Source organism: Lepidochelys kempii, chromosome 1 (genome assembly GCF_965140285.1).
Source record: "Lepidochelys kempii isolate rLepKem1 chromosome 1, rLepKem1.hap1, whole genome shotgun sequence".
NCBI classification, from domain to species: Eukaryota; Metazoa; Chordata; order Testudines; family Cheloniidae; genus Lepidochelys; species Lepidochelys kempii.
The window spans coordinates 311,084,624-311,110,827 of NC_136380.1; the positions used below are offsets into that span (position 1 = coordinate 311,084,624).

Sequence of the window (26,204 nt, forward strand, 5' to 3'; positions counted from 1 at the left end):
TCTAATTTGGAGCCCAAGTTAAAGCCCTGTGAAAACTAGGGCTGTCTATTTGCATATAGTAATTGTTTTACAGCTAGCTTACATACCCTAGGGGGGAAAAGGTTTTTAATACAGAAATGTGTGCACTGATGCCCCCTTAAAAAGCATTGTGTGGTACCTACAAAACCAACAACAAATTAAACTTAAAATCAAACACTCTTTGAAGGGCCCCATTATCATTTTACAGAGGCAGGAGAAGCATTTCCCAATCTTTTCAATCATGTGTACCATTTTACTAGACTAAGACCTCAATCTTGCCCTCTTGAGCTGACACCTCCTATTTAGTTGTGTGCACTATAATGTACAAACATATGGGTGGGTGGGCTAAAATTTACAGAAGTAAATAGGAGACACAGTGAGCAGAGGCTTAACACTGAAGCAAGGATGGAATTCATAGTATCAATCACAAAAAGACCAGTCATATTTAGGGCCTGATCCAGTAAAGTCAACTGGGAGACTTCCATTGATTCCGGTGGACTTTGGATCAGGCTGTCAGTACCTAAATGCTATGGTGATTGGCTATAGACAAGTAATATAGGTGCAGATAGATTAAAAGAATCCTAAAGAATTAATAATAGTATCATACCAATTGTTGGGAATCACTAGAAGGTATAGCATGCAGCCTCAGGAAAATAGGACCAAATCATGAAACACTGGATACAGCAGCCACATTGCTTACCATTTGCAGCAAAAGCCTTTGTAGAAATATCATTTAATCTATACAAAAAAAGAAAGATAATTAAAATATTGTATAGACCAAAATAATATTCTCAAGAAATGTCTGGCGTTAAAGGCCACTTTTGGCATGCCCTTCCTATGCTGATCTGCAAAGCCACTACTCCCTTCTTATTCAATCCTTAAAGTCCATTTCTTTCTTCTGCAAAGCCCACAAGAAACTAGTCAACTAAGAAGTATTTATTTTATTCCTGAAAAACTCAAACTTCTTTGCTCCATCAAGCTGTTGAATTCCCCAGAACAAGAACCCACGTTATTGGTATTAACCTGGTCCTTCCCTCCCCAGACTCCCTCTCATTAAGTTCTGTCCCCTCTCATTATGTCATGTTGTCTGATATTAGCTTGTAAGCCCCTTAGGACAGAGCTCTTGCCTGTATCTGTACTGTGACATGCTATATAACGTTATGCTATCTTAGGGTTCAGTTATGTCTTTGATAGAGTTAGAGTTATACTAGAGCGAGGGAGGAGCTCCACCGTTCAAGCAACGGTGCATGTATGGAGGTATCAGGGGAATGAACTGAGCAGAGGGACTTGTGACACCATTGCAAACTGTGTAGCCAGCCCTTCTCTCCCCAACACTCTTACGTTGATGCTTGGTGGGGTTAGTGTTGCAAGCAGGACAGGTCCCACATTCACTGTGCCCATACATGCTTCTTCTAGGGTTCCTAATGCTGCTGGCAGTGCTCCTCAGCACAGCAAACCAAATTATAGCTGCCTCCTGTGCAGGTCCACTAGGGCAAGAAGGGACTGCCCAGTATCTGCCTCCCCCTTTGGCATGGGGCAGGCATAAGTTGGCCTTCAGGGCACAGCAATAAGCAAAACTCAACATTGTAAATAGGAAGCTAATATTTTAAAAGTTGCTCTCAACATCTTGCAGTGTGGTCTGCAAATTTTTAGCATCAACTTCAAAGTAAACTAGTTGCTTGATTGTACTGAATTGTACTGAGAGCTACAAATGTAAAAGCTAGCATTCAAAGACTTGAGGGTGTTACAGGGTAAATTCCAATGAGCACAGAGGCAAAATAAATTTCAATGTAACTTTAGATTTTTCACATGTACAATTTACTTTTATGTTTAAAAGCATCTCCATGTGCTCTTTCCTCTCATGACATCAGTGACAGAAATGTTTACAGTAATTTATCACTGCTGTCACTTGGAAGAGAATAGAAAGACTGGCTAGAAATATGCCAAGCAATGGTGAAATTGACAACAGAACAAGTTATTATCAGATTAAATAAAATAATCAAAGTCCTGTCAAACTCAATAATTTGTATGACTATATTGAGATAAAGTACCTAACGGGAATTCTGACAGCGCCTGATAGGACTGCCTATAAACTTCGTAGCTTTTTGTTGAAACAGAAACACAGAAATCTCCAGGTCAGGAGAATGGTCCCTATAGTTCAGTATCCTATCTCCAACCGTGCTCCATACCAGACACTCCAGAAAGAGGTGTAAAAGCCCCATAATTAACAATCATGCAATAACATGCCTATGAAGGAACTTTCTCCCTAACCCCATCAGAGAGAAGATGGCTTAGTCCCAGAAACATGAAGGATTTTATAATTTCCTTTAAAATTTTACCATTTATAATTTAATATTTATAATTTCATCCTGTCTAATGTGGCTAAGATCTCAATATTGATATAAACATCCAATCCTTTTTATAATCCTGCTAGGTTCTTAAACTCTGGAATACCTTATGGCAGTGAATTCCACAGGTTCATTATGTGTTGCATAAAATAATTCCCTTTATCAGTTATAAATGTGTTGCCATTTAATTCCATTCGGTGCTCAATGTTTCTAGGATAATGACAGAGGTAAAATATGATTGACCTTCTCTACATCATTCAAATATTGCCCTTGGTAAACTTAACAGGCAATGTGAAATAATACAGAGTGTGTATTTAGAGCAAAATATTTGATAACTTTCTTAATCCTGTAACACTATTGTTTTAGGCACAGATTTTTAAAGGTTTTTAAGTGTTGCTGTGCTCAGCATTACAACGCCTAACTAATTTAGGATCCTAAATCCAATTTTCAAAAGGGATTTAGGCCCTCAGCCACTTCACTGTCAATGTGATTCAGGCTCCTAAGTGCCTAAATTCCTTTTGAAAATAAGATCCCAAATCAGTCAGGTGTTGCAACACTGAGCATAGCAATGCCTCAATAACTTTTACAAATCTGGGCTTTAGTGGCTTATATAGATGGTTAATACACATGGCATGTTCAAGAAGGCTTGAAAATCCTGAAAACAGAAATGTCCATTCCAATCTTTATTGCAACAAGCTCCATACCTGCTGACTGGCTGTAGCTTTACCACAAATATGTTGGGCTTGGATGTGTCTACTTCCAGCTTAGATACCTCAAACTCGTCTATGTCTGTTAGCTTCCAATCCATTGATTCTTGAAAATAATCCAAAAGGTAACTGGTAGCCTGACAGTCAACAGCCGATAAAACTAAAGAGGATGATGAAGACTCAAGGAGTTTCTGTAATAAGTATGTGGAGAATTTAGTCATCTGCTTCATAGTTAAGACACAGGCAGATTGCTTTTTTATATTCTTGATTATGATATTCAAATCTGCGCACAAATCCAACATGGCAATTTAAAAAAATGGCAAGTAATGAGCACTGGTAGAGATGGTTGAAATTTTTTCAAAATTATTAAAACTTTGCAAAGCTTAATTTTTTTTCTATTTTTTCACCAGTTTATAGGTTTTGAAATGTCTGAAAATTCAAAATGTTGATGAATTTTTTTTGTAAAATTTGTTTGAATATTTTCACAAAGATAATCCTGTATTTTTCAACCAGTAATGTATTAACATTTTTGCCAACAGGTTTTATATCTCTTTAAATTGATAGCACATTTTATTTAGCACATATTCCACATGAAGGCTTGTAAGCATGATACTGAAAGGGGCTAGATTGACAGCTCCTGGCCTGCATGCCCCAGAACACATACAGTGCTAGTTTCCTCACACTTCTACACCAGTGTGTCTCAATGTGACACAGTAATTCCATCTCCATGGCTACTACACCACGAGGAAGTGTATTTATACTATCAGTCTAATACATAGAGGATATCAAACAGCTGTCAAACAGGAAATTAATGCCGTTGTAATTGAAACTAATCAATATAGGTAAGCACAAGTTAGAACAGTACAATTCAGTACCAGACAGCCACACTACCATGTCTACACACTTTGCATCTTAAATACCCATTCTTGATAAGTGCTATGAGTGACTAATTTGTAACAAATAATTTGATAAATCTTGCCTATTTTGGGGTCACAGAATCTCATGCTAAAAGAAAAGGAGTACTTGTGGCACCTTAGAGACTAACCAATTTATTTGAGCATGAGCTTTCGTGAGCTACAGCTATGAAATCTCATGCTATTGCTATTTAATTTTTTATTAGTATTTTCATAAATTTCAATTACTTCTTGGCTTGCTACTCAAAACCTGAATCACAAAACTCGGACTGAGCTGACTCAGTTGGGATTGATCAAACGGTATATCTGTTATTTGATCAGGTGAGCATGACTCCTTTATTCAGGCTTCTGAGCCAAACTCTCATGGAAATTGAATTAAAAAACAAAACAAAAAAACCTCTTTCTGCAAGAATGAATAAATAACGCTAATGTTCTGAAGATGCTGTTTCTGTGTCACTGCAAACCTACACTATCACAGGCTCCCGAATTGAGACGCTGACAGGTGCTAAGGCCAGTTGGGCCTGTTGCCTTAACATGGTTGGGAACCGGGGGCGGCTGCCATGCAGAAATCCAGATCCAGAATGGCTGAACCACGTGGTTCTTTCTAGAGAAGTGTGATAGTAGCAAGGCTGATCCACAAATGTGCACTTGAGAAAGACTAATAGAGTCTAAAACAGGCTGCCTGGTGACTATGACACCTAGTTCACAGTATCTTCTCTTTTGCATTTCTAAACTTAGGGATAATTGCTACTATATCTAGTGTTCTGATATTAAACTTGTTACAGACTCTCTCTTAACTAGTGCTAGTGTTATGGTGTTGCTAAAGCTTTTCTCTTCCAACTCATTCTTTCTGTTCCCTAACACTTTCATGACCCTTTTCTGTTTTTCTGATTGCTCAGATGTTTTGCTGTTGCTTATGTTTCCTGATAGTATTGATTTTAAAGGAGAGAACTCCAGGCTAAGGTTAGACATTTTCACAGTTTGTCTAGCTGCAAATCAAAGATACCTCGGTTGTATTGTCCAATTAGCCAGGATGGTAGAAAAATAACTACAGGAATGAAAACAGGGCCAGCCTGCCTTGGTTCACAGGCCTCTGAGAAGGCTTCTCAGCTCCTTTTACAGGAAAATGATGTCATATCCTGTATTGCTTGTTTTGGTTAATGAACCTGAAGATAGTTGACATATTGCATGAGAAAATCCTGATGCTATATTTAATGCCAATAGTTTTGCTACTTTAATTCAGGGAAGTCTATGGCCTGTATTATGTAGAGAGCCAAACTAGATGATCACAGTGATCCCTTCCAGCCTCATAATCTCTGAACCCCTTGCTTCCAGCAGCAGGAATTGTTCCAACAAGAGTATTAAGCATTTTTTAAACTTTTTTGTTAAAGAAACATTTTTAGTGATCAGTGTCTTGATTTATAAAAATTATGAAGAGGGATATTGAAAAACCTATATGAGTATTGCATACCTGTCATTAAAGAACCCACATGACAGGGGGTTGGACTAGATGACCTTCTGGGGTCCCTTCCAACCCTGATATTCTATGATTCTATGACGCTTTAGCTGTCTAGCATATATTCAGACTAGCATATATCTTCAGCTCATCAGAATCCTGCACCCTTTAAATGGGATTGAGAATGCATAGAGCTACCCAGATGAGCCTGATTTTGCATTCCAATGAAGGATCAGGCACTAAGGGGCAAATCCAGTTCTGAGTAATCAAGCTGGATATTGGGAAGATCTGCAGGGGAAAGGGAGAGAAGTGTTCTCCCTAAGCACACAGAGTGACAGTGGAACCCCTGCATAGAAAGAAGCTGGAGTGTAAAATATTTGTAAAAGGAAATTCTGCTGGCTATGTCGAATCATCATCGGAATGAATTTTGTCTTTTTACAAGTCACCTACTCCTCTTTTAGATCAAACATTACAGGAACCTTTTTAATTTATTTCATTTGTTTCCAGAAAGATTGTTAATTGTTCTCATTTGCTCTTAGATACAGATTGTGTTTAGATACTTTTCTGTCAATTTTGTAACAAAACGTATTTTGGGGAGAAGATTCTTATGTTCCCAGACTTTTCCAGGGCAAAAACAAGCCAGAAGTAGGCATGTTTCTTCATATAAATGAGAGATCCTTGAAGTCTTTAATCTGCAAAAATGCCATTTAAAATATCAAAGTTGTGGGTTTATTTTCTACCACACTGATCAATTAGTGTCACATATGCAAAGCAAAGAGAGTTGGAAGAACCATCTGTTTCTACTCAGGTAACAGTCTTTTGAAAATCAATGACAATCACATGGAAAATTAGTGTTGTCACTATTTTTGAAGTTTTCATCTTACATAATGTATTTTATATTTTTAGATTAATAAAATATACTTTACCACAAGTTTCAGGACGCATACATGAAATTATGCATTATAGTTCTAGGGAAAATTGATGCAATATACTTTAGCAGATAATAGTTATTTCAACTACTGAAAGTATTTGTGAATAAGAAGCTTTTCATTCCATTGCATTTCCTAATGTTGTGACTGTTGTTATTGCATATCTCATTTATTAAATTTGTTCCTGCCCTTCCATTACAGGTTAATTTCAAATTGTTCTTTTAAAAATGGGTGCATTGCTTGTTCTTTATTTATGTACTTATTTTGCTTCTTTGTGATGTATAAAGAGGGCCTGATTTTATTCATTTGTTTTTATTTTCTACTTTTTTGAAAAAACCTTGTAACTATCAGGAATGCCAAGTCAGGTCATCCCTACTTGTGCTTGAAAACCTCTTAATAGTAGGAAGTAGTGTCTTAGAGCATGTTTACCGTGTGTCTTCACACCACAGCTGAAGGGGAAGGTTTGAATCTTTAACAAAGACAACCTTTATCTAAAAGGTTAGGTAGTCACTGAAGTTAAATAAGTGTAAACAAAAACAAAGTTTTAAAGATTCTAAGGCCTTCTCTATCCCAGGCAATTGTACCAATTTAATTAAATTGGGTTAGAAACTGAATCTGGTTAAATTGGTGTAATCCTCTTGTGTGGAGACTCTTAAATTGGTTTAAGACTATCTTGTATCAATTTAGTTGAAGTCAGTACAAGGGTAAATAGCAATAGGTTTCCTGGTAGGGTAGGGAATAATATTTCAGCCTCTTTAAACAGAAAGGAGGGGACATGGGTGACTGAGGACTGGTCTACACAGTTCTGTACTGCTACAATTACATTGGTTTAGAAACCAACAGTTAAAATGGTGCAACTCGTACCGTGTGTGCAGTTATGCAGATATAAAGATGCTTATAGCAATATAGTTTATACCTGTTAAGCAATCATGTTGAGATAGGATTATATGTCCCTGTTCAGCCAGTTGGTAAAATGATCAACAGTTTTTAGTGCCGATAATGATGGCAATTATTTTCAGTTACATACATACGTTTGTTTTGGCCAATTAGATTATATTTGGCTATCAAGGAGTGTCTATAATAATAAGTCGTGTAGCTGTGCATATGTACATTTACACACATACAATATCTAGCAAAAAGTTCTGACTTACAATAGTAATTACACAACTGCACAGCTGGCAGCTAATTAGATTGCTTTATTTTACATTGTAATTCCATAAAGTTAAGTATCAGTGGAGGAACAGCCACAGCTAATACTTGGGGAAACAGTTTGTGGGATATAATTTGCTTGACAGACATTCTCCCAGAATGCTAATCTTTGCATTTTATTATTTAATAAAAAAAATTGCTTGAACCTTTAGGACAAATGGTGTACTTGTAACATCGTTTTCTGTATTAACTGGAAATGGAAGCCTCTAATTGCACACATACTCATTGATCCCAAAAGCTCAAAACAGCTGTTAATGATGTAGCTGAACAAATCTAATAGCTGCAAATGTCTCTGCAGCTTATAACCCTATAACTCTCTTTGCAAGTTAAATTTTTTCCTTGTATTACACATGCTGTTACATGCACACATCCATACTAAATGAGATCTCTAGTTTAAGTCTGTGAATAAATTTGCATCTCTGAAGTTCAAGAGGAGAATGCTCAGGTGACATGGCATAGCTATTATTTCTTAATCACTGATACAACAAAGTTTGTATATTGAGATGTAAAAATTTGTGATCATGCAACACTAAAGATCTGAATTTGCCTAAGGTGAAGAAATTCATGGCTGATTTTCCCTTTGTCCCCTATTGTGTATATATTATGATAGGGCCTTTCATCAAAGAATCAGGACTGGATTTCTTTCTAAAAGATATGCTTTCACTCAACTGGAAGTTATGAGCTTGATTCGGAGACAACTGGGTGAATTTTTGTGGCCTCTGTTCTACAGAAGGTCAGGCTCAATGACCTTTCCTGGACTTCAAATCTATGACTTTGTTCACAGATGCTCAACTATTGCTAAAGTAATACATATGTGCACCTAAGTGAAAGAAAAATGTTTTGCTTAAACAATATATAATTTAATGTAACATATTTACAATCCTATTGATGGAGCAATATAGAAAAATGCAATTTACAGTCTCCTTGGCCACCATGTCCTACTTTAATACCTCCAGACTTTCTGTCCCAGTCTCCCGCCACACCCAGTTTCCTTGTCCACTCAGTCCCCTCCCAACAGCTCCTTGTCCAGCCAGTCCCAGTCCCCACTTCACCTGGCTCCTCTGATCTGGTCTCTCTCCTCCACTCTGGTCACCATTTTCACACACACACCCCCATGTGCCCCTGCACTCAATCCCAGTCCCAATCTCCCTCCATGAGCTCCTCAACAAATCTCAGTCTCCCCCTGCACCTACTGGCTCCTAAGTCCCTATCCCCCCCTGCCCCAGTTTCCCTTCCTGGCTCCCAGTAACAATCTCTGTGCCCTCCTAGGTCCATCTCTTGTCCCCTCTGCAGTCAAGTCAGACAGCTTCCTTCTTCATGCTGCCTGGGCCCAACAGGAGAGGCACTAAGAGAGCAGAAGAGACAGCTTCCCTGCTCTCAGTTCTAGTGCCCTGTCACAAATATAAAGGGAAGGGTAAACCCCTTTGAAATCCCTCCTGGCCAGGGGAAAACTCCTCTCACCTGTAAAGGGTTAAGAAGCTAAAGGTAACCTCGCTGGCACCTGACCAAAATGACCAATGAGGAGACAAGATACTTTCAAAAGCTGGGAGGAGGGAGAGAAACAAAGGGTCTCTGTCTATCTTTATGCTGTTTTTGCTGGGGATAGACCAGGAATAGAGTCTTAGAACTTTTAGTAAGTAATCTAGCTAGGTATGTGTTAGATTATGATTTCTTTAAATGGCTGAGAAAAGAATTGTGCTTAATAGAATAACTATTTCTGTCTGTGTATCTTTTTTGTAACTTAAGGTTTTGCCTAGAGGGGTTCTCTGTGTTTTGAATCTAATTATCCTGTAAGCTATCTACTATCCTGATTTTACAGAGGTGATTTCTTTACTTCTATTTACTTCTATTTCTATTAAAAGTCGTCTTGTAAGAAAACTGAATGTTTTTTTCATTGTTCTCAGATCCAAGGGTTTGGGTCTGTGGTCACCTATGCAAATTAGTGAGGCTTTTTATCCAACATTTCCCAGGAAAGGGGGGGTGCAAGTGTTGGGAGGATTGTTTATTGTTCTTAAGATCCAAGGGCCTGGGTCTGTAGTCACCTAGGCAAATTGGTGAGGCTTTTTACCAAACCTTGTCCAGGAAGTGGGGTGCAAGGTTTTGGGAAGTATTTTGGGGGGAAAGACATTTCCAAACAGCTCTTCCCCAGTAACCAGTATTTGTTTGGTGGTGGTAGTGGCCAATCCAAGGACAAAGGGTGGAATATTTTGTACCTTGGGGAAGTTTTGACCTAAGCTGGTAAAGATAAGCTTAGGAGGTTTTTCATGCAGGTCCCCACATCTGCACCCTAGAGTTCAGAGTGGGGGAGGAACCTTGACATGCCCAGATCTGGATCTAGTCCCAGCACACCCCACAGAAGTCCACAGCTACAACTACAGGGAAAGTCCAACTCAGCCCTGGGCTGGAGCATGCCCATTGTAGAAGGAATCTTTGGGAAAAGCTGTTAAATCCGGTAAGTCTTTACTAAGCATGTGAATTTTTTCAAGGGCTTATAACTTGGCCAATTTTGGATGGATTTCCATGGGAACAGCAAAAGGCATATCCCTGACATACATGACACTGCCCTACCAAGTCCTTTCTCCAAAGCACCTGGGTGCTAGCGATTTTCAAATGATAAATTACCGGAATTTTTTGTCTTGGGCAAAACAATGCATTTTTCCTTAGTCTCATTCTCAGAAATGGCTGAATCGTCTTGGCTGAAATTTTCCAAAACAATTCAGACTGAGGTAGCCAGCCAGCATGGAAACTTTCAGCCCAGACAGTTATGACTGGAAAAGTTATAAGTGAACTAAACCAGTGTCCTATAATGGGAAATGTCAGGCAACATTAATAGGCAATACAACCCGCCCCCTACATATGATGTACTCTATCATATGTACTGCATCATATGTCCCTTTGCTTGGCAAGAAGTGGTCATTATGGGTCAGATCCTGCAAAGCGTTCAACTCCCTCTGAAATCAGGGTGAGATGAGGCTGCTCAGCATCCTGCCTGTGGAAGGAAAAGGCCTGGGTAGGGACCGTCGAATCGTGGAAGTCAACTAATGGCTACACAGGTGGTGTCAGAGAGAAGGCTTTGGATTCTTTGACCATGGGATGGTGTTCCAAGAAGGAGGAGTGCTAGGCAGAGACGGGCTCCACCTAACAAAGAGAGGGAAGAGCATCTTCGCAAGCAGGCTGGCTAACCTAGTGAGGAGGGCTTTAAACTAGGTTCACTGGGGGAAGGACACCAAAGCCCTGAGGTAAGTGGAGAAGTGGGATACCAGGAGGAAGCACGAGCAGGAGCGCGTCAGACGGCAGGGGTCCTGCCTCATACTGAGAAAGAGGGACGATCAGCAAGCTATATCAAGGGCCTATACACAAATGCAAGAAGCCTGGGAAACAAGCAGGGAGAACTGGAAGTCCTGGCACAGTCAAGGAATTGTGATGTGATTGGAATAACAGAGACTTGGTGGCATAACTTACATGACTGGAGTACTGTCATGGATGGATATAAACTGTTCAGGAAGGACAGGCAGGGCAGAAAAGGTGGGGGAGTTGCACTGTATGTAAGGGAGCAGTATGATGCTCAGAGCTCAAGTATGAAACTGTAGAAAAACCTGAGTGTTTCTGGATTAAGTTTACAAGTGTGAGCAACAAAGGTGATGTCGTGATGGGAGTCTGCTATAGACCACCGGACCAGGGGGATGAGGTGGACGAGGCTTTCTTCCGGCAACTCACGGAAGTTACTAGATCGCAGGCCCTGGTTCTCATGGGAGACTTCAATCACCCTGATATCTGCTGGGAGAGCAATACAGCAGTGCACAGACAATCCAGGAAGTTTTTGGAAGGGGTAGGGGACAATTTCCTGGTGCAAGTGCTGGAGGAACCAACTAGGGGCACAGCTCTTCTTGACCTCCTGCTCACAAACCGGGAAGAATTAGTAGGGGAAGCAAAAGTGGATGGGAACCTGGGAGGCAGTGACCATAAGATGGTCGAGTTCAGGATCCTGACACACGGAAGAAAGGAGAGCAGCAGAATACGGACCCTGGACTTCAGAAAAGCAGACTTTAATTCCCTCAGGGAACTGATGGGCAGGATCCCCTGGGAGAATAACATGAGAGGGAAAGGAGTCCAGGAGAGCTGGCTGTATTTTAAATAATCCTTATTGAGGTTACAGGGATAAACCATCCCGATGTGTAGAAAGAATAGTAAATATGGCAGGCGACCAGCTTGGCTTAACAGTGAAATCCTTGCTGATCTCGAACACAAAAAAGAAGCTTACAAGAAATGGAAGACTGGACAAATGACCAGGGAAGAGTATAAAAATATTGCTCGGGGATGCAGGAGTGAAATCAGGAAGGCCAAATCACACCTGGAGTTGCAGCTAGCAAGAGATGTTACGAGTAACATGAAGGGTTTCTTCAGGTATGTTAGCAACAAGAAGAAAGTCAAGGAAAGTGTGGGCCCCTTACTGAATGAGGGAGGCAACCTAGTGACAGAGGATGTGGAAAAAGTTAATGTACTCAATGCTTCTTTTGCCTCTGTCTTCACAAACAAGGTCAGCTCCCAGACTGCTGCACTGGGCAGCACAGCATGGGGAGGAGGTGACCAGCCCTCTGTGGAGAAAGAAGTGGTTCGGGACTATTTAGAAAAGCTGGACGAGCACAAGTCCATGGGGCCGGATGCACTGCATCCAAGAGTGCTAAAGGAGTTGGCGGATGTGATTGCAGAGCCATTGGCCATTATCTTTGAAAACTCATGGTGATCCGGGGAAGTCCCGGACGACTGGAAAAAGGCTAATGTAGTACCCATCTTTAAAAAAGGGAAGAAGGAGGATCCTGGGAACCACAGGCCAGTCAGCCTCACCTCAGTCCCTGGAAAAATCATGGAGCAGGTCCTCAAGGAATCAATTCTGAAGCACTTAGAGGAGAGGAAAGTGATCAGGAACAGTCAGCATGGATTCATCAAGGGCAAATCATGCCTGACTAATCTAATTGCCTTCTATGGCGAGATAACTGGCTCTGTGGATGAGGGGAAAGCAGTGGATGTGTTGTTCCTTGACTTTAGGAAAGCTTTTGACACTGTATCCCACAGTATTCTTGCCAGCAAGTTAAAGAAGTATGGGCTGGATGAATGCACTATAAGGTGGATAGAAAGTTGGCTAGATTGTCGGGCTCAACGGGCAGTGATCAATGGCTCCATGTCTAGTTGGCAGCCGGTATCAAGTGGAGTGCCCCAAGGGTCGCTCCTAGGGCCGGTTTTGTTCAATATCTTCATAAATGATCTGGAGGATGGTGTGGATTGCACCCTCAGCAAGTTTGCAGATGACACTAAACTGGGAGGAGAGGTAGATACGTTGGAGGTTAGGGATAGGATACAGAGGGCCCGAGACAAATTGGAGGATTGGGCCAAAAGAAATCTGATGAGGTTCAACAAGGACAAGTGCAGGGTCCTGCACTTAGGACGGAAGAATCCCATGCACCGCTACAGACTAGGGACCAAATGGCTAGGCAGCAGTTCTACAGAAAAGGACCTAGGGGTTACAGTGGACGAGAAGCTGGATATGAGTCAACAGTGTGCCCTTGGCCTTCTTGGCAACAAGGGCAACTTTGGGATGTATAAGTAGGGGCATTGCCAGCAGATCGAGGGACATGATCGTTCCCCTCTATTCGACATTGGTGAGGCCTCATCTGGAGTACTGTGTCCAGTTTTGGGCCCCACACTACAGGAAGGATGTGGAAAAATTAGAAAGAGTCCAGCGGAGGGCAACAAAAAGGATTAGGGGACTGGAACACATGACTTATGAGGAGAGGCTGAGGGAACTGGGATGTTTAGTCTGCGGAAGAGAAGATTGAGGGCTTTGTCAAGCCAGGCCTTAAAAACCTCTAAGGAAGGAGATTCCACCACCTCCCTAGGTAACCCATTCCAGTGCTTCACCACACTACTAGTGAAATAGTTTTTCCAAATATCCAACCTAAACCACCCCCACTGCAACTTGAGACCATTCCTCCTTGTTCTGTCATCTGCCACCACTGAGAACAGCCTAGCTCCATCTTCTTTGGAACCCTCCTTCAGGGAGTTGAAGGCTGCTTTCAAATCTCCCCGTCACTCGTCTCTTCTACAGACTAAATAAGCCAGTTCCCTCAGCCTTTCCTCATAAGTCATGTGCCCCAGCCCCCAAATCATTTTCATTGCTTTCTGCTGGACTCTCTCCAATGTGTCCACATCCTTTCTGTAGTGGGGGCCTCAAAACTGGACGCAATACTCCAGTTGTAACCTCAATAGTGCCGAACAGAGGGGCATAATCACTTCTCTTGATCTGCTGGCAATGCTCCTACTAATGCAGCCCAATATGCTGTTAGCCTTCTTGGCAACAAGGGCACAGTATTGACTCATATTCAGCTTCTCATCCACCATAATCCCCAGGTCCTTTTCTACAGAACTGCCGCTTAGCCAGTCGGTCCCCAGCCTGTAGCAGTGCATGGGATTCTTCCGTCCTAAGTGCAGGACTCTGCACTTGTCCTTGTTGAACCTCATCAGATTTCTTTTGGCCCAACCCTCCAATTTGTCTAGGGCATTCTGGACCCTATCCCTACCCTCCAGTGTATCTACCACTCCCCGCAGTTTAGTGTCATCCGCAAACTTGCTGAGGGTGCATTCCATCCTATCATCCAGATCATTAATGAAGATATTGAACAAAACCGGCCCCAGGACCACCCCCTGGGGCACTCTGCTTGATACCGGCTGCCAGCTAGACATCAAGCCATTGATCACTACCTGTTGAGCCAGATGATCTAGTCCAGCTTTTTATCCACCTTATAGTCCATTCATCCAATCCACACTTCTTTAACGTGCTGGCAAGAATACTGTGGGAGACCACATTAAAAACTTTGCTAAAGTCAAGGTATATCATGTATATCACTTTCCCCATATCCACAGAGACGGTTATCTCATCATAGAAGTCAATCAGGTTGGTCGGGCATGACTTGGCCTTGGTGAATCCATGTTGACTGTTCCTGATCACCTTCCTCTCCTTCAAGTGCTTGAAAAGAGTGGGGCAAACCCAGAGTCCAGTGTCCAGCATAAGTAGCTTCTCTGTATGCGGAGTGGAGGTTTAAGTGGACACAAGGAGGAATCCTACCTCCAAGGTTATGGAGTGCGTATGGTTCTGCAAACTCTTACATAGCCCAACTATAGGGCAAAGAATGGGAGGATCTGCACAGTTGTCAATCTCTCTGCCCTCCCCCAGAACACCCAGGTCTGTCATGTAAGACTATCCCCGCACAGGTGTCTTGCAACGTGCAGGTATCTGTACGTCCTGCACAGCTCCCTGAAATATTTCCCTCTCTTGAACAGTCGACGTGTACCTGTTCTGCTGCCAAAGGAGCCTCTGTGGCCCTGGAAGCAGGGGCAAGAATTGCTCCTTAATGAAGCAGGCACAACCCTGCTTCGATTTTAAAAGCACAGGAGATGAGTCACATTCTGAAGTATTACTGCAGCCTTTTAAGGATGCAGCCCTTGGCTCTTCAGTTACATTTTACTGTAACTTCCATAACTTACTCATTCCCAAATGCACTTTTGCATGCGCCGTATAGTTATTTGAATTTGGTGTTAGTCATGTTGGCATAAAAACATTATGATCTGCTGTGCAGGTGACAAGTTGAAGAGTCCAGGAGTGTTACTGATGCAGGAAAAGGGTGAGGAGGAGAGTTTACAACATCTAAAAGCCACAGGCTCTTTGAGAATATATATGGTTTGCTGTACGAGACTTAAACAGATTTATACTTCCCCCCTCTGCTCTAATATGAGCTAGAGACACTAGCAGCAGGTCCTGCATTTTGAAGACTCTGTTCTTCCAGCACTGTCTCCCACAATGCATCTATGACTGCCATCTGTGAACACTCCTTCACACTAACCAATAGTACCTGAGAACAGTGGGTACATCGAGTTGGGGGTGTGTGCTTCTGTCAGGATGGACAGTGTGTACTGAGCATGCTGCCTAGGGTGACCAGATAGCATGGGTGAAAAATCGGGACAGGGGGTGAGGGGTAATAGGTACTTATATAAGACAAAGCCCCATCGGGACTGTCCCTATAAAATCGGGACACCCTAATGCTGCCTGAGCATTTTGTAAACATTCTTAATGAGAAGAACTAGAGTGGGAGGTCAGAAAGTGCTGAGGACAACTCCATTTTCAATGTTAAGTCTGCATTTTTGCTCCAATAAATAACAGTAGCACAACTCTGTAGGCCAACATTTAAAATATTGAGATGTCTAATCACATTATTGCACTCAAAAATTAAACAGTTAGATGTCTACATGCTAAAAAACACCCTCACAATTATTTGTGATTGCATAACTATGGAAACAAAATAGGAGGCCACTTTGAAAATCAGGAGCAGTGAACCTATTCCTATAGCTGTTTCACTTTGTTCAGCAATTTTGTAAGTGTGCTTCACTATGTAACTTTGGAGGAGTATCACTCTGGGAGTTTCTTGTTTTATACTGACCAATATAATAATGTTTTTAGAAATAATTTTTACAGATGATGATCAATGAGCAGAATTTGACTTTCCGAAAGAAAATTGCTACGAAAGATATTACTTTTTGCTTTTCTGCAATTGCTTTTCTGCAGTTCCGCTGTAAAAATTGAAAAACCTTCTTAAGTTTAGCTATCAAACTGCTTCATTTGAGTATCATTCTGTTAACAATTTTCTGTCGTGTCTGTCTAACATCCATTTTTGTTTTTGTATTTTTTTTTTCAAATACCACTGGGAGATAACATATGGAATAGAAAGACTTGCCTGAACATTGTGAAATGGCTTCTCATTTTCATAAGATTCACTGCAATGCATGAAGTCATCGATGCTAAGCTGAAAAGCAGAAAAATAGTGCAGGTCACACGGTGTCATCTCAGCTCATTACACACAAGCTGTACTCTGCATTGACAAGATGAAACAAATTACCAGTACATACCGTATCTTGAAGGAACAAGACAAGGTTCTTGGAATCCTGGGTAAACACAGGCTGCAGTAGCATATGCAGCTCCTGCTTTGAGATAATGTGTCCCTCATGTAAAGTAGCTTCAGAGTTCCACAGTGAGCTAAAATTAAAGTTAAATATTTTCCTTTTTACTCGTTGCAAAGGTTGACATTTTGTTTCACTTAAATATACAAATGCTGGTAATGATATCATAGTCTTTTGATAAAGATCAGGTGTAATATCTGACAGTCTATTCTAGAAATGAATTCAAATGGACAAATTATTCTAGTGTAGTTCATATCAAGTCCGTTGAGTTACACTAAGGATGAACTGGGGCATGGGTGACTATTATTTATTACTACTGCCACTTGCCATTAGTATTTATCATGATTTGTGGAGTGCCAACAGTATGCTAGATGCTTTATTGACATGTGTAAAATGGGGACCCTCACATGTAGAATTTACATTCTCCATGCCCAATCCTGCAAACACATACTAATAAACGAAGTGCTTTCCACTGTGGACGATTCCTCAGAAGTCAATGACACTGCCAATGGTAATAAACACTGTGGATCCAATTCAGCAAACCATCAGTGTTCAGCAACGCCTATGCTTAACTAGACCTCAATAGGACTTAAGTACATGTTTAAGTGGTTTGCTGAACAGGGATGGATTTAAGCATCCATATAGGCATATTATTGTAATAGACAGGATATTTTTGAAAAGAAAGTTGGTGGTACATAGTACCTTTCTTTTATAAAATAGATTTTAAAGGTTGGAAGGAAGTCATATTGTTGTTTAGAATACAAGAGAAAATTTCCATCTGCTTGCTCTGGATCCTTGTAATGGTCCTTTCATCCTCTAGAGAGACATGGGTACAAGCTGTCCTATGTTTTAAATGGAAATAGATTAGCCATCACAGCTGTTCAAAAATGGCCTTAGCAAAATGAATAATTTGGCAGGGAACAATGGAGCTGGTGACTCAAATGGCTACGACTCGACTTGGGAAGCAAGCTGCTATATCTGATTTGTGTGCAAAACTAAAACTACTGTTCTCTGGTGCCAGATTTCTTCTTGAATTTAACATACTTCCCTGGGAACAAAGAGTAAGCAGAGCCAAAGAGAGAGGTGCAGATCCACACGGAGGGTGCTGTGGTGGTGGCACTTTTAGAGAGGAGAATTCAGAAACTGTGTTGCAATCACCAACACCACTACCTGTAGCACTTCATGGAGACGCAGAACTCATTACTGAAGGGATGCGAGGAGGAGCACGAATACGGGGAAGCTGATGAGGAAAGGCTGAAAACAGATTTGTGGCCAGGAGGTGAAGCAGTAAGTTGACTCGTTGTTCCATTGTGGCTAAGGCTAAAAGGCTGCCATTGAAAGTCCAATTTCCCTGTAGTAGATTCCCTCTATTGGAATCTTTCATCTGGTCTCTGTGGTTTTCTACTGGAGGACCCGTAACACCAAAGAACCATCAGACAAATAGACTCGATAGTTTTGTGCCAAAACTTGGTTGCCAACGGGAATCAGTAAGAATGTGTTGAAAATTTTCAGCTGGAATTTCCACTATCGAATTCCCACTAAACTACTTGCATAATGCAGCCAGACAGCCTGGTGTTATACAGTGGATAGAATTCATGCTAAGTTACTAATATTTTGGCATCACATGAACACTTATGAGATAAGATCTTTTAAAGTGAAGGTGGATTTGCAATAATGCATAAATATGTTTTCTCATAGGTTCTTCAATATTGAAACAACCACTTTTGCAGAAACTTCTTGGAGGAAAAAAATTACTTTTTCAGAAGTATGAAATCATCCAGAATAAAAATGGTAAAAGTTTTCATGCAACGCTCTATTAAAGCATTTACAATACATTTGCACAGCTCTAATAGCAGAGAGAGAAATAGGTGACTGCCTATATTTTAAAACATTGTCACCTGGTATTGCAAAACTAAAACCAGGAACAACTTAGAACTTTCATATTTTATCAAAGATCTGGGGGTTTGGATAAATTATCCTAGATTTGCCTATCTCCAGATCATAATATTTAGTGAAACCATTTGTTTTATAGAAGTATCATAGGTAGGTACTTAGGCAGCTATTTGGTAAAATATTATACATATTACAAAAGTATATTTTCAATACAGAAGTAATGATGACACCTTGCTCTTTTAATAGTCCAACACTTCACATTGTTCCACTTGGGTGCAAAACTCTATGGAAAATCTGGCCCTAAATGACTTGTCTAAGGTAATACTGCAACTCTGGAAAAACAGGTTTCAGAGTAGCAGCCGTGTTAGTCTGTATCCGCAAAAAGAAAAGGAGTACTTGTGGCACCTTAAAGACAAACACATTTATTTGAGCATAAGCTTTCATGAGCTACAGCTCACTTCATCAAGCTTACGCTCAAATAAATTTGTTTGTCTCTATGGTGCCACAAGTACTCCTTTTCTTTTTTTCTGGAAAAACAGGAGTAGAACCTCAGTCTTGCATCTTCTGGTCACGTGCTTTAACACTAAACCATGATAAGTCAGTGTTCTTAGCTTGAATCAAATGAGTTCTATTGTAATGGACAACAGATGCACAATTTCGTATTCAGCCTGCTATTATTGATTGTAATCTGAGCCACAAGTGAATATGAGAGCATGATTTTTTAATCAGGAACTGTTGCAAGGAGAATCCTTTCAGAGTCACAGCCTTTCATGGGTGAAAATACTTTGGGTGTTCGGGCAGAATGGAGATGTGATACCAGCTGTGATACTGGCAGTCAGGAAAAATAGTAGTCTGCTGAGAATATATTTCACTGTTGATTGCCAGTCGAAAGCAAACTCTATTTCTCTGCAAGGCTTCCCAGAGTTTTGTGAGGAGTCAACTCAGGGTCTCAGTTTGCACCCTGAGTTGACATGAAAGCTGTTTGGAAAGATAAAATATCTAGTTTACCGTAGATTTTCAATCTTACAGCAAGTGGTAGGTGCTGGGGACACTTTCAGGAAAAGGCTTCAAGGATCTTAAAATTAAAGCCTAGTGGAGCCACTTTTTAAACCTTAGGGGTAAACCCTGCAGTGGCGGCAGTAAATTTCTTATTATTATTTGGGAGCTCTTACCATTTGATATTTTCATAAGCATGTTAAACCTCTTCATTTGTGCTTTGAAATTCATACTGATGAATATGCAGAAAGCCCAAGAGCTTAGAAATTGCTTCAGAGGTATGCTTGGAATTTTGAGAGACGGCAAACCCCATGATCTCAGCATCAGCCTTAAATATAAACTTTTAAAACCGCAGGGAAAGCCCCAAGGATTCACAATTATTATTCATATAGAGTTTTAGTGCCTCAGCTCAATACTGAACCTCTGACTTTTTTACATTTATATCAGCAAGATACAGCATTAAAATAGTAAGGAAACTGATTACAGATTAATTTATGCAAAATTAGTAAATGGCACGTCTGAGGGCAGGGAGAAAGGACAGCAAAAAGTTTTAACAATTATCTGACAGCAAATCAAACAGTAGTTTAAAATCAGTTTCCCAAACAGCATTGGCAAAATTGTACAAAATAAATATTCACATGATTATTCCAGAGCTTTTACATCTGCAATTAATTGGAAAAATACATAAAACAGAATTATATTAATGGGGAGTCTTTGTGGCACCTTAGAGACTAACAAATTTATTTGGGCATAAGCTTTTGTGGGCTAAAACCCACTTTATCAGATGCATGGAGTGGAACATACAGTAGGGAGGTACAAATAAACAGCATATAAAAAGATGGGAGTTGCGGAGGCAGTGCTAACAAGCCAATTCAATTAAGGTGGAAGTGGGCTATTCTCAACAGTTGACAAAAAGGGGTGGAAATCACTTTTGTAGTGCTAATGAGGCCAGTGTAAACAAGGTGGCTCAGTTCAAACAGTTGACAAGAAGGTGTGACTATCAGCAGGGGGAAATTTAATTTTTGTAGTGACCCATCCATTCCCAGTCTTTATTCAGGCCTAATTTGATGGTGTCCAGTTTGCAAATTAATTCCAGTTCTGCAGTTTCTCCTTGGAGTCTGTTAAATTAAATTAGATTCTAAATCAGTATGGTAAAAATTTGTGGGTTTATTTAGCTCAACATAGGAACAATACAAAGATGTTGGGACGTTAATAAGCCCATTTTAAAATATGGGAGTCTTGGAAAGGCTCACCATTCTTAAGCACTCATCCTTTGATGGCTTTTTGAGTGGGTGGGGCACCTTTTCTAAGGTGATTTAGATTCTGAACAGTGTACTTCAATAATGCCAGCATCATTGCCAGAAATACAATCTACATAGGTTGGTTCTTATCTCTCTTGTTACTTCATTTTATTACATGTATTTTCACTTATTGTGTGTTTGTGAGTACATGGACTGCCACAAAAATAGAGACTTTAAAAACGGTGGCCCTGGAAACTTCACCAGTAGACTAAAAGCTGTTTAAGGGCACGCTGAAGCCACCAGAGAGACTGCCATCAACTTCAGGTGCTGAATGAGTAATATTAATTCATACCTTAATGTGAACATTTGTTTAATATTCACATTAACCATATCATTTGCCTGTTTATTTTAAATCTCTTAATTGCAGTTAGCTGTGTGTTTACATATTTTACTGTCTGGTTAAAGAAGAGGTGGGGAATAAGACTCAGATGCCCTGCTTCCACCACCAGGGTGTAGCTAGGGTGACCAGACAGCAAATGTGAAAAATCAGGATGAGGGTGGGGGGGTAATAGGAGCCTATATAAGAAAAAGATCCAAAAATTGGGACTGTCCCTATAAAATCGGGACATCTGGTCACCCTAGGTGTAGCACAAGCCTGCAGGGGATGGGTACAGGAAGGAGTGCTAAGCCTGCAATTTGCTTGCCCTCCCACTATCTCCACAGACATCCTGAACAGCCTGAATGTACAGTTTGGTTCTGTGGTGGGACAGTGAGGTATACAAGGATATTATCTGATCTGTCTTTTCTCTAGGGCCAGCTCAAATTCTGACAGTGTTTTTAATGGAAGCAAAGATTTCAATAAACCCTGTATCTTGGTCTGGGAGGAGGATAGACTATGATTTAATAAGGCTTTTACATCTCTGACTTATGATCCTATATACTCTTTGTAACTTACAGATAAAATCATTTTTAATTTGTCTTTTTCAATCAGCAGGAGATTTAGGCAAGCAATGATACTTTTGCCCTGTGGATCAGGACTAAGCAAGACCATAGCTAGTTAATAAAATTTCACTAGGAACCTGTAAATACAACCATTAGATATCAAGTTTACATGTCACCAGTGCTAGTGGTAGAGGCAGAATGAAAATTAATGACTAATGGACCAGAACTTAAAAAAGGTACTGAAGCATCTTATTGTACGATATCACCATGGCAGCTGGATACATTTATAGATGAAATAATACATTTGGAGTGGCAACCCAACAATGGCCTGATACAAAATGTCATCTTACAGTGGAGCATATTTGATTCTTCTGAGAAAAAACATCCCCAAGGAAGCTAAGGGATTTCTCAACTTCTTTGTATTCACGGTATCACTTCCCTATGCCTATAAGTCAGAGTAGGTTTCCCTTTAAACTTCTCACAACTATAAGAAAAAATATTATTTTAGTGCTTGGGCTTAACTCTTGCTCAAAGTCAATTATAACCTGCATTCACTGTACAAAGAGCCATCTCCGGTCTTGGCATAATGCTGGGTGGTTATTGGAAAATGTGAAATGTTTTCACTGATTGTAAGCAAAGAACATTCCTATGAAGAGAGGCACTTGGCTTTACAATTTTGGGACTCTCTAGTGAAAACCATGTCACTGCAGCATCTAAGCTATTCCTACCTCATCTTTCTTTAAGGTTGCTGTTAGAAATACTAGGATGTTGTCAAATTGTTTATATGCATTATAGAAGAGACCATTTTTAGTGTATTGAAGTACAGTAAGGATTGGTGTTAAATCCATTTTATACTTTGCATGCTGTGTACATTTGGAATTTCAGGTTTCTCAGATCGGTGTATAGTGCCTGACATTAGAATAGCTTTCATTAAAAGGCTTCCATGTAATATGAGAGAGATTTTGAAATGTGTTACTAATTATTTATAATTTATCATTTACCTCGTTAGTGCTTTACAAACATTAACTATTTTTCATAACACCTATGTGAAACAAGTCATATAAATTTTATTAGGCTCAATCCTGCTCCAGTTGAGGGCAAGGATAATTTTGCCATTGATTTCAATGAGGGTAAGAAATGGACCCACTGACATCATTTTACAGATAAGAAAACTGAGACAAAGAGAAGTGACTTCCTCAAGAGCACAGAAAGATTCAGTGTCAGTGATGAATTTACAGCTCAGCCATTGCTGCCTCCTAATCTTGCTTACTTCACACTACTAAACTCTAGTATGCTTTTAAATGTAGATCTTATCAAATGGTACTTGAAGGGATGCTGATCACAACTCAACATACTCACTCAACTACTGTCTACACTCTCTTTAAGATTTTATTTGTTTTAATGTTTTTATTTGGAAATAGTTGGATGCATCAGTATGGTTAGTTACCAGTTTAAAAAAAATATTTGAACTCTTAATCTCTACCTCCCAATGTGTGCTGGTTAAGGACACAGACCAAATTCTGTCAGTTACACTGGTGTAAGTGAGAGCAGAATATGGCCATCACTATTATAAATAGCAGTTTTTACTTGGGTCAGATTCCACTCTCAGATAGCTGTGTACAGCTCCTATTGAAGATAATTTGATTTTTGTAAGTTTAGCCCCAGGGCAGAACTTGGTTCTCACTCATTTTAAGGGCTCATGCCCTCAACAGAGTTTACTCAGTGGCAGAGGCGGGGTAAATCCCCTAGACTTCCAGTGAGCACTTTGGGTGATAAAATTTAGGAACAATTAAAATTAAACTAACCCCCCCCCCCCCAAAAAAAAAAGAATTACCCACTGCCAAAACTTAAAGCTAATGAGCTGCAAAGGAAGATTATCACAGAAGAGAAGAACAGTCTAGAGAGGTAACACACAAAGAAATTCAATTTTAAAGTTGGCTACTGCAGGTCAGTTCACCATATAAAAGAGTATATGGAGCCAGGATAAATTCCTAATTACTCTTTCCAAACTTGTAATTGGCAGAGTGGTTGTGAATGAGTCCACTTCCTAACATGGAATATTCACTCACTCTAGAGGTGGAGGGAGAGGTGTCAAGACAGCAGAAAATGACTAGCATGGCTTTTTACATCTCCATGTTTACAGCCAGCAGCTCTGTGCCCACCATTCCTTCCCTAAAATGTGATTTTTTTTTACACCAAGTGAAGATTGAAAGGGTTTTATTTAACATTCCAAACATCTGCTTTTTTTATCTCTTCAGGATTGTGTTCATAGACCTGTCATGGTCAAAAATTTATGGAAAAATCCTGCAGAAACTAAAGGATGAAACCCCCAAGATTCTATAGAACTAATTATAAAACCTATTGCATAATTTGTGTTAATTGGAACAGATTTGATTTTAAAGGGACACTGAAATATGTTCAGTCCCAAATGTTATAAACCATGTCATATACCAGTAGGTTCTTATTCAGTTAATGAGCGCCCCTTTCCTTGGTTTAGTTTTAATATCTTTGGCCTTAGAGTAATAAAAAACCTGTTACTCTTGGTTTAAGTTTCAAACAAAGCTGTGCAGAAGAGCTATAACTGCAGTGTTTAAAACCAGAATTATGGACAGAGGTATCCAGGAAAGCTTTCGTTATTAGAAAGTTCCTCTTTTAAAATACTGCATGTAGAATTTGGAGCCAAGTGTATACCAAACCAAAGTTACTGCTGCTTCTGCTTTATTTTTAAACTAATATACATCTTTTATTTACTTCATTTGCATTCACCAAAAAATAATTTCTCCCACACCAAACACTGCATTTTCAAAATGCAAAAGGTCATGGATATAGGTACACTTCCTCCTGAAAAAGTTGTAGGCATATAAACATGAAGCTGATTTCACCACATTGCCTGTCTGATTTTCTTGCTGTTGATCCTGAATAAACTGTATGGAACAAGTTGCTAATGGCTTGCTCGTGAAAAGTTTCTTTTCATTACTACTATGAACTCTTGCTTTCTGACCACGCCCTACCTTGCAATAACTTTTGTTTAAACACAACAGCAGCACAACTTTGTTTATATTAACAACAGATGCAGTATTTACAAGAAATAAAAAGCAGGACAAAGAAGACATGGATTCAGTCATTTAGGAACATTTTTGTCTTAAAAAATGAAACTATTGCCCAAATCTACTTTTCTTTTCAGTACACAATTTTAGATCTCTTCCAGGTGTCTATTTTAAAGATTCATAAATTAGTCAACTTCTACTACCTCCAATGTAGTACAAGCTCCTGAAATTAAAGATTTGTCTCTTACTTTCCTTCAGAAAAGAAACACAAAGCTAACTAATTTAATTTCGTTCTCTGTAGTTACATCTGCATTTTTCCTACAGGGAAAATGCAGATGTAACTCCCCAGGGACCAAAGGTGTAATTTCCACAGATGCCTTAGCATAGCACTGTCAAGTGTGGTGATAATCAGTGATGTTATAAAAGACACAATGACCAAAACACATTTGAGAGAGACATAGCACATATTTCACACACTCACATTTGTGTTCAAATGTACTCCCTCTGCTTCATCACCACAGTATCACATTTAACAGAATGAAAGGGCATCAAAGAACTCTATTTTGAAATGGCATTTTACACATTTTACATATTCATTGTACTGAAAAGCAATTTACATAGTATACTATTTCTGCATAAACTTACTCCTTTCTCACAATGAAAGTAAATTAAGAGGCAAATGCAAATAAAATCAAGACACCTTTCCGCAAAGGACCCTTATTCAAGCTGTCACATCTTGAGTCAGCCCGGTACTCTCTCACAGACCACAAAGATGGTGAAATGTACTCAGGGGAAGGCCTGCTCCATCTCCAAGAGGAGTTTAACTTTAAGAACTCACAGCTGTAAAAAAGGGGACTGAATTGCTTGCAAGGATTCCAGACCCTACCACTGACAACTACATAGATCAGCGATGTCATGAAGCTAATAAGTGCAAGGCAAAGAGAGTCATTAGGAAATAGTTTGAAAATAACTTGGATGAACTTTATTACATTTCAAGCATGGTCAGATGGATGGTTATTGTTATTTACATCACAGTGACTAGAGGCCACAACGGAGTTCAGGGGCCCTGTTTTGCTAGGCATCATACATACATATGTACATAGAATAAAAGTCTCTGCCCCCACAGGATTTACAATCTAAATAGTCAAGACAAAGGAAGTAAAGCAAAGAGATTAAGTGATTTATACAGGTCTAAGGTAAGACAGCAAGTCTGTCTAGGGTACAGCAGGTCTATTGTTACCTTTGTCCTCCAGAATAGCCTCCTTCATGCTTGCTTAGATCTGGTTAAAAAGTGGCCTGTGACCTTGCAAGTCCTTTTAGATTCTTTCTTTGAAGTGTCTCACATGTTAGATTCAAAAGTCTTGTGACCTTCTAAGTACATTCAAATCCTTCACATTCAAGCATCTCCCCTGCACTTTCAAAACCAAACCAATATGATGCCACAAGTTCTACTAACCATCTGACATAATACACACTGTAACATATGTTCTTTTACATG

At 39.9% G+C, this 26,204-nt stretch overlaps 1 protein-coding gene across 1 annotated transcript in view; it reads right to left on the bottom strand.

Moving 5' to 3' along the window:
* LOC140905264 (V-type proton ATPase subunit S1) overlaps nucleotides 1–26,204 on the bottom strand; it is an 89,083-nt gene that overhangs the window by 49,868 nt on the left and 13,011 nt on the right. Inside the window, exons 3-6 of the mRNA XM_078851147.1 lie at nucleotides 16,537–16,663; nucleotides 16,365–16,433; nucleotides 3,071–3,264; nucleotides 719–756 (exon numbers count right to left, since the gene is read on the bottom strand). Of these exons, the coding sequence (XP_078707273.1) occupies nucleotides 719–756; nucleotides 3,071–3,264; nucleotides 16,365–16,433; nucleotides 16,537–16,663 (428 nt within the window). The remainder of the gene's footprint in view (nucleotides 1–718; nucleotides 757–3,070; nucleotides 3,265–16,364; nucleotides 16,434–16,536; nucleotides 16,664–26,204) is intronic.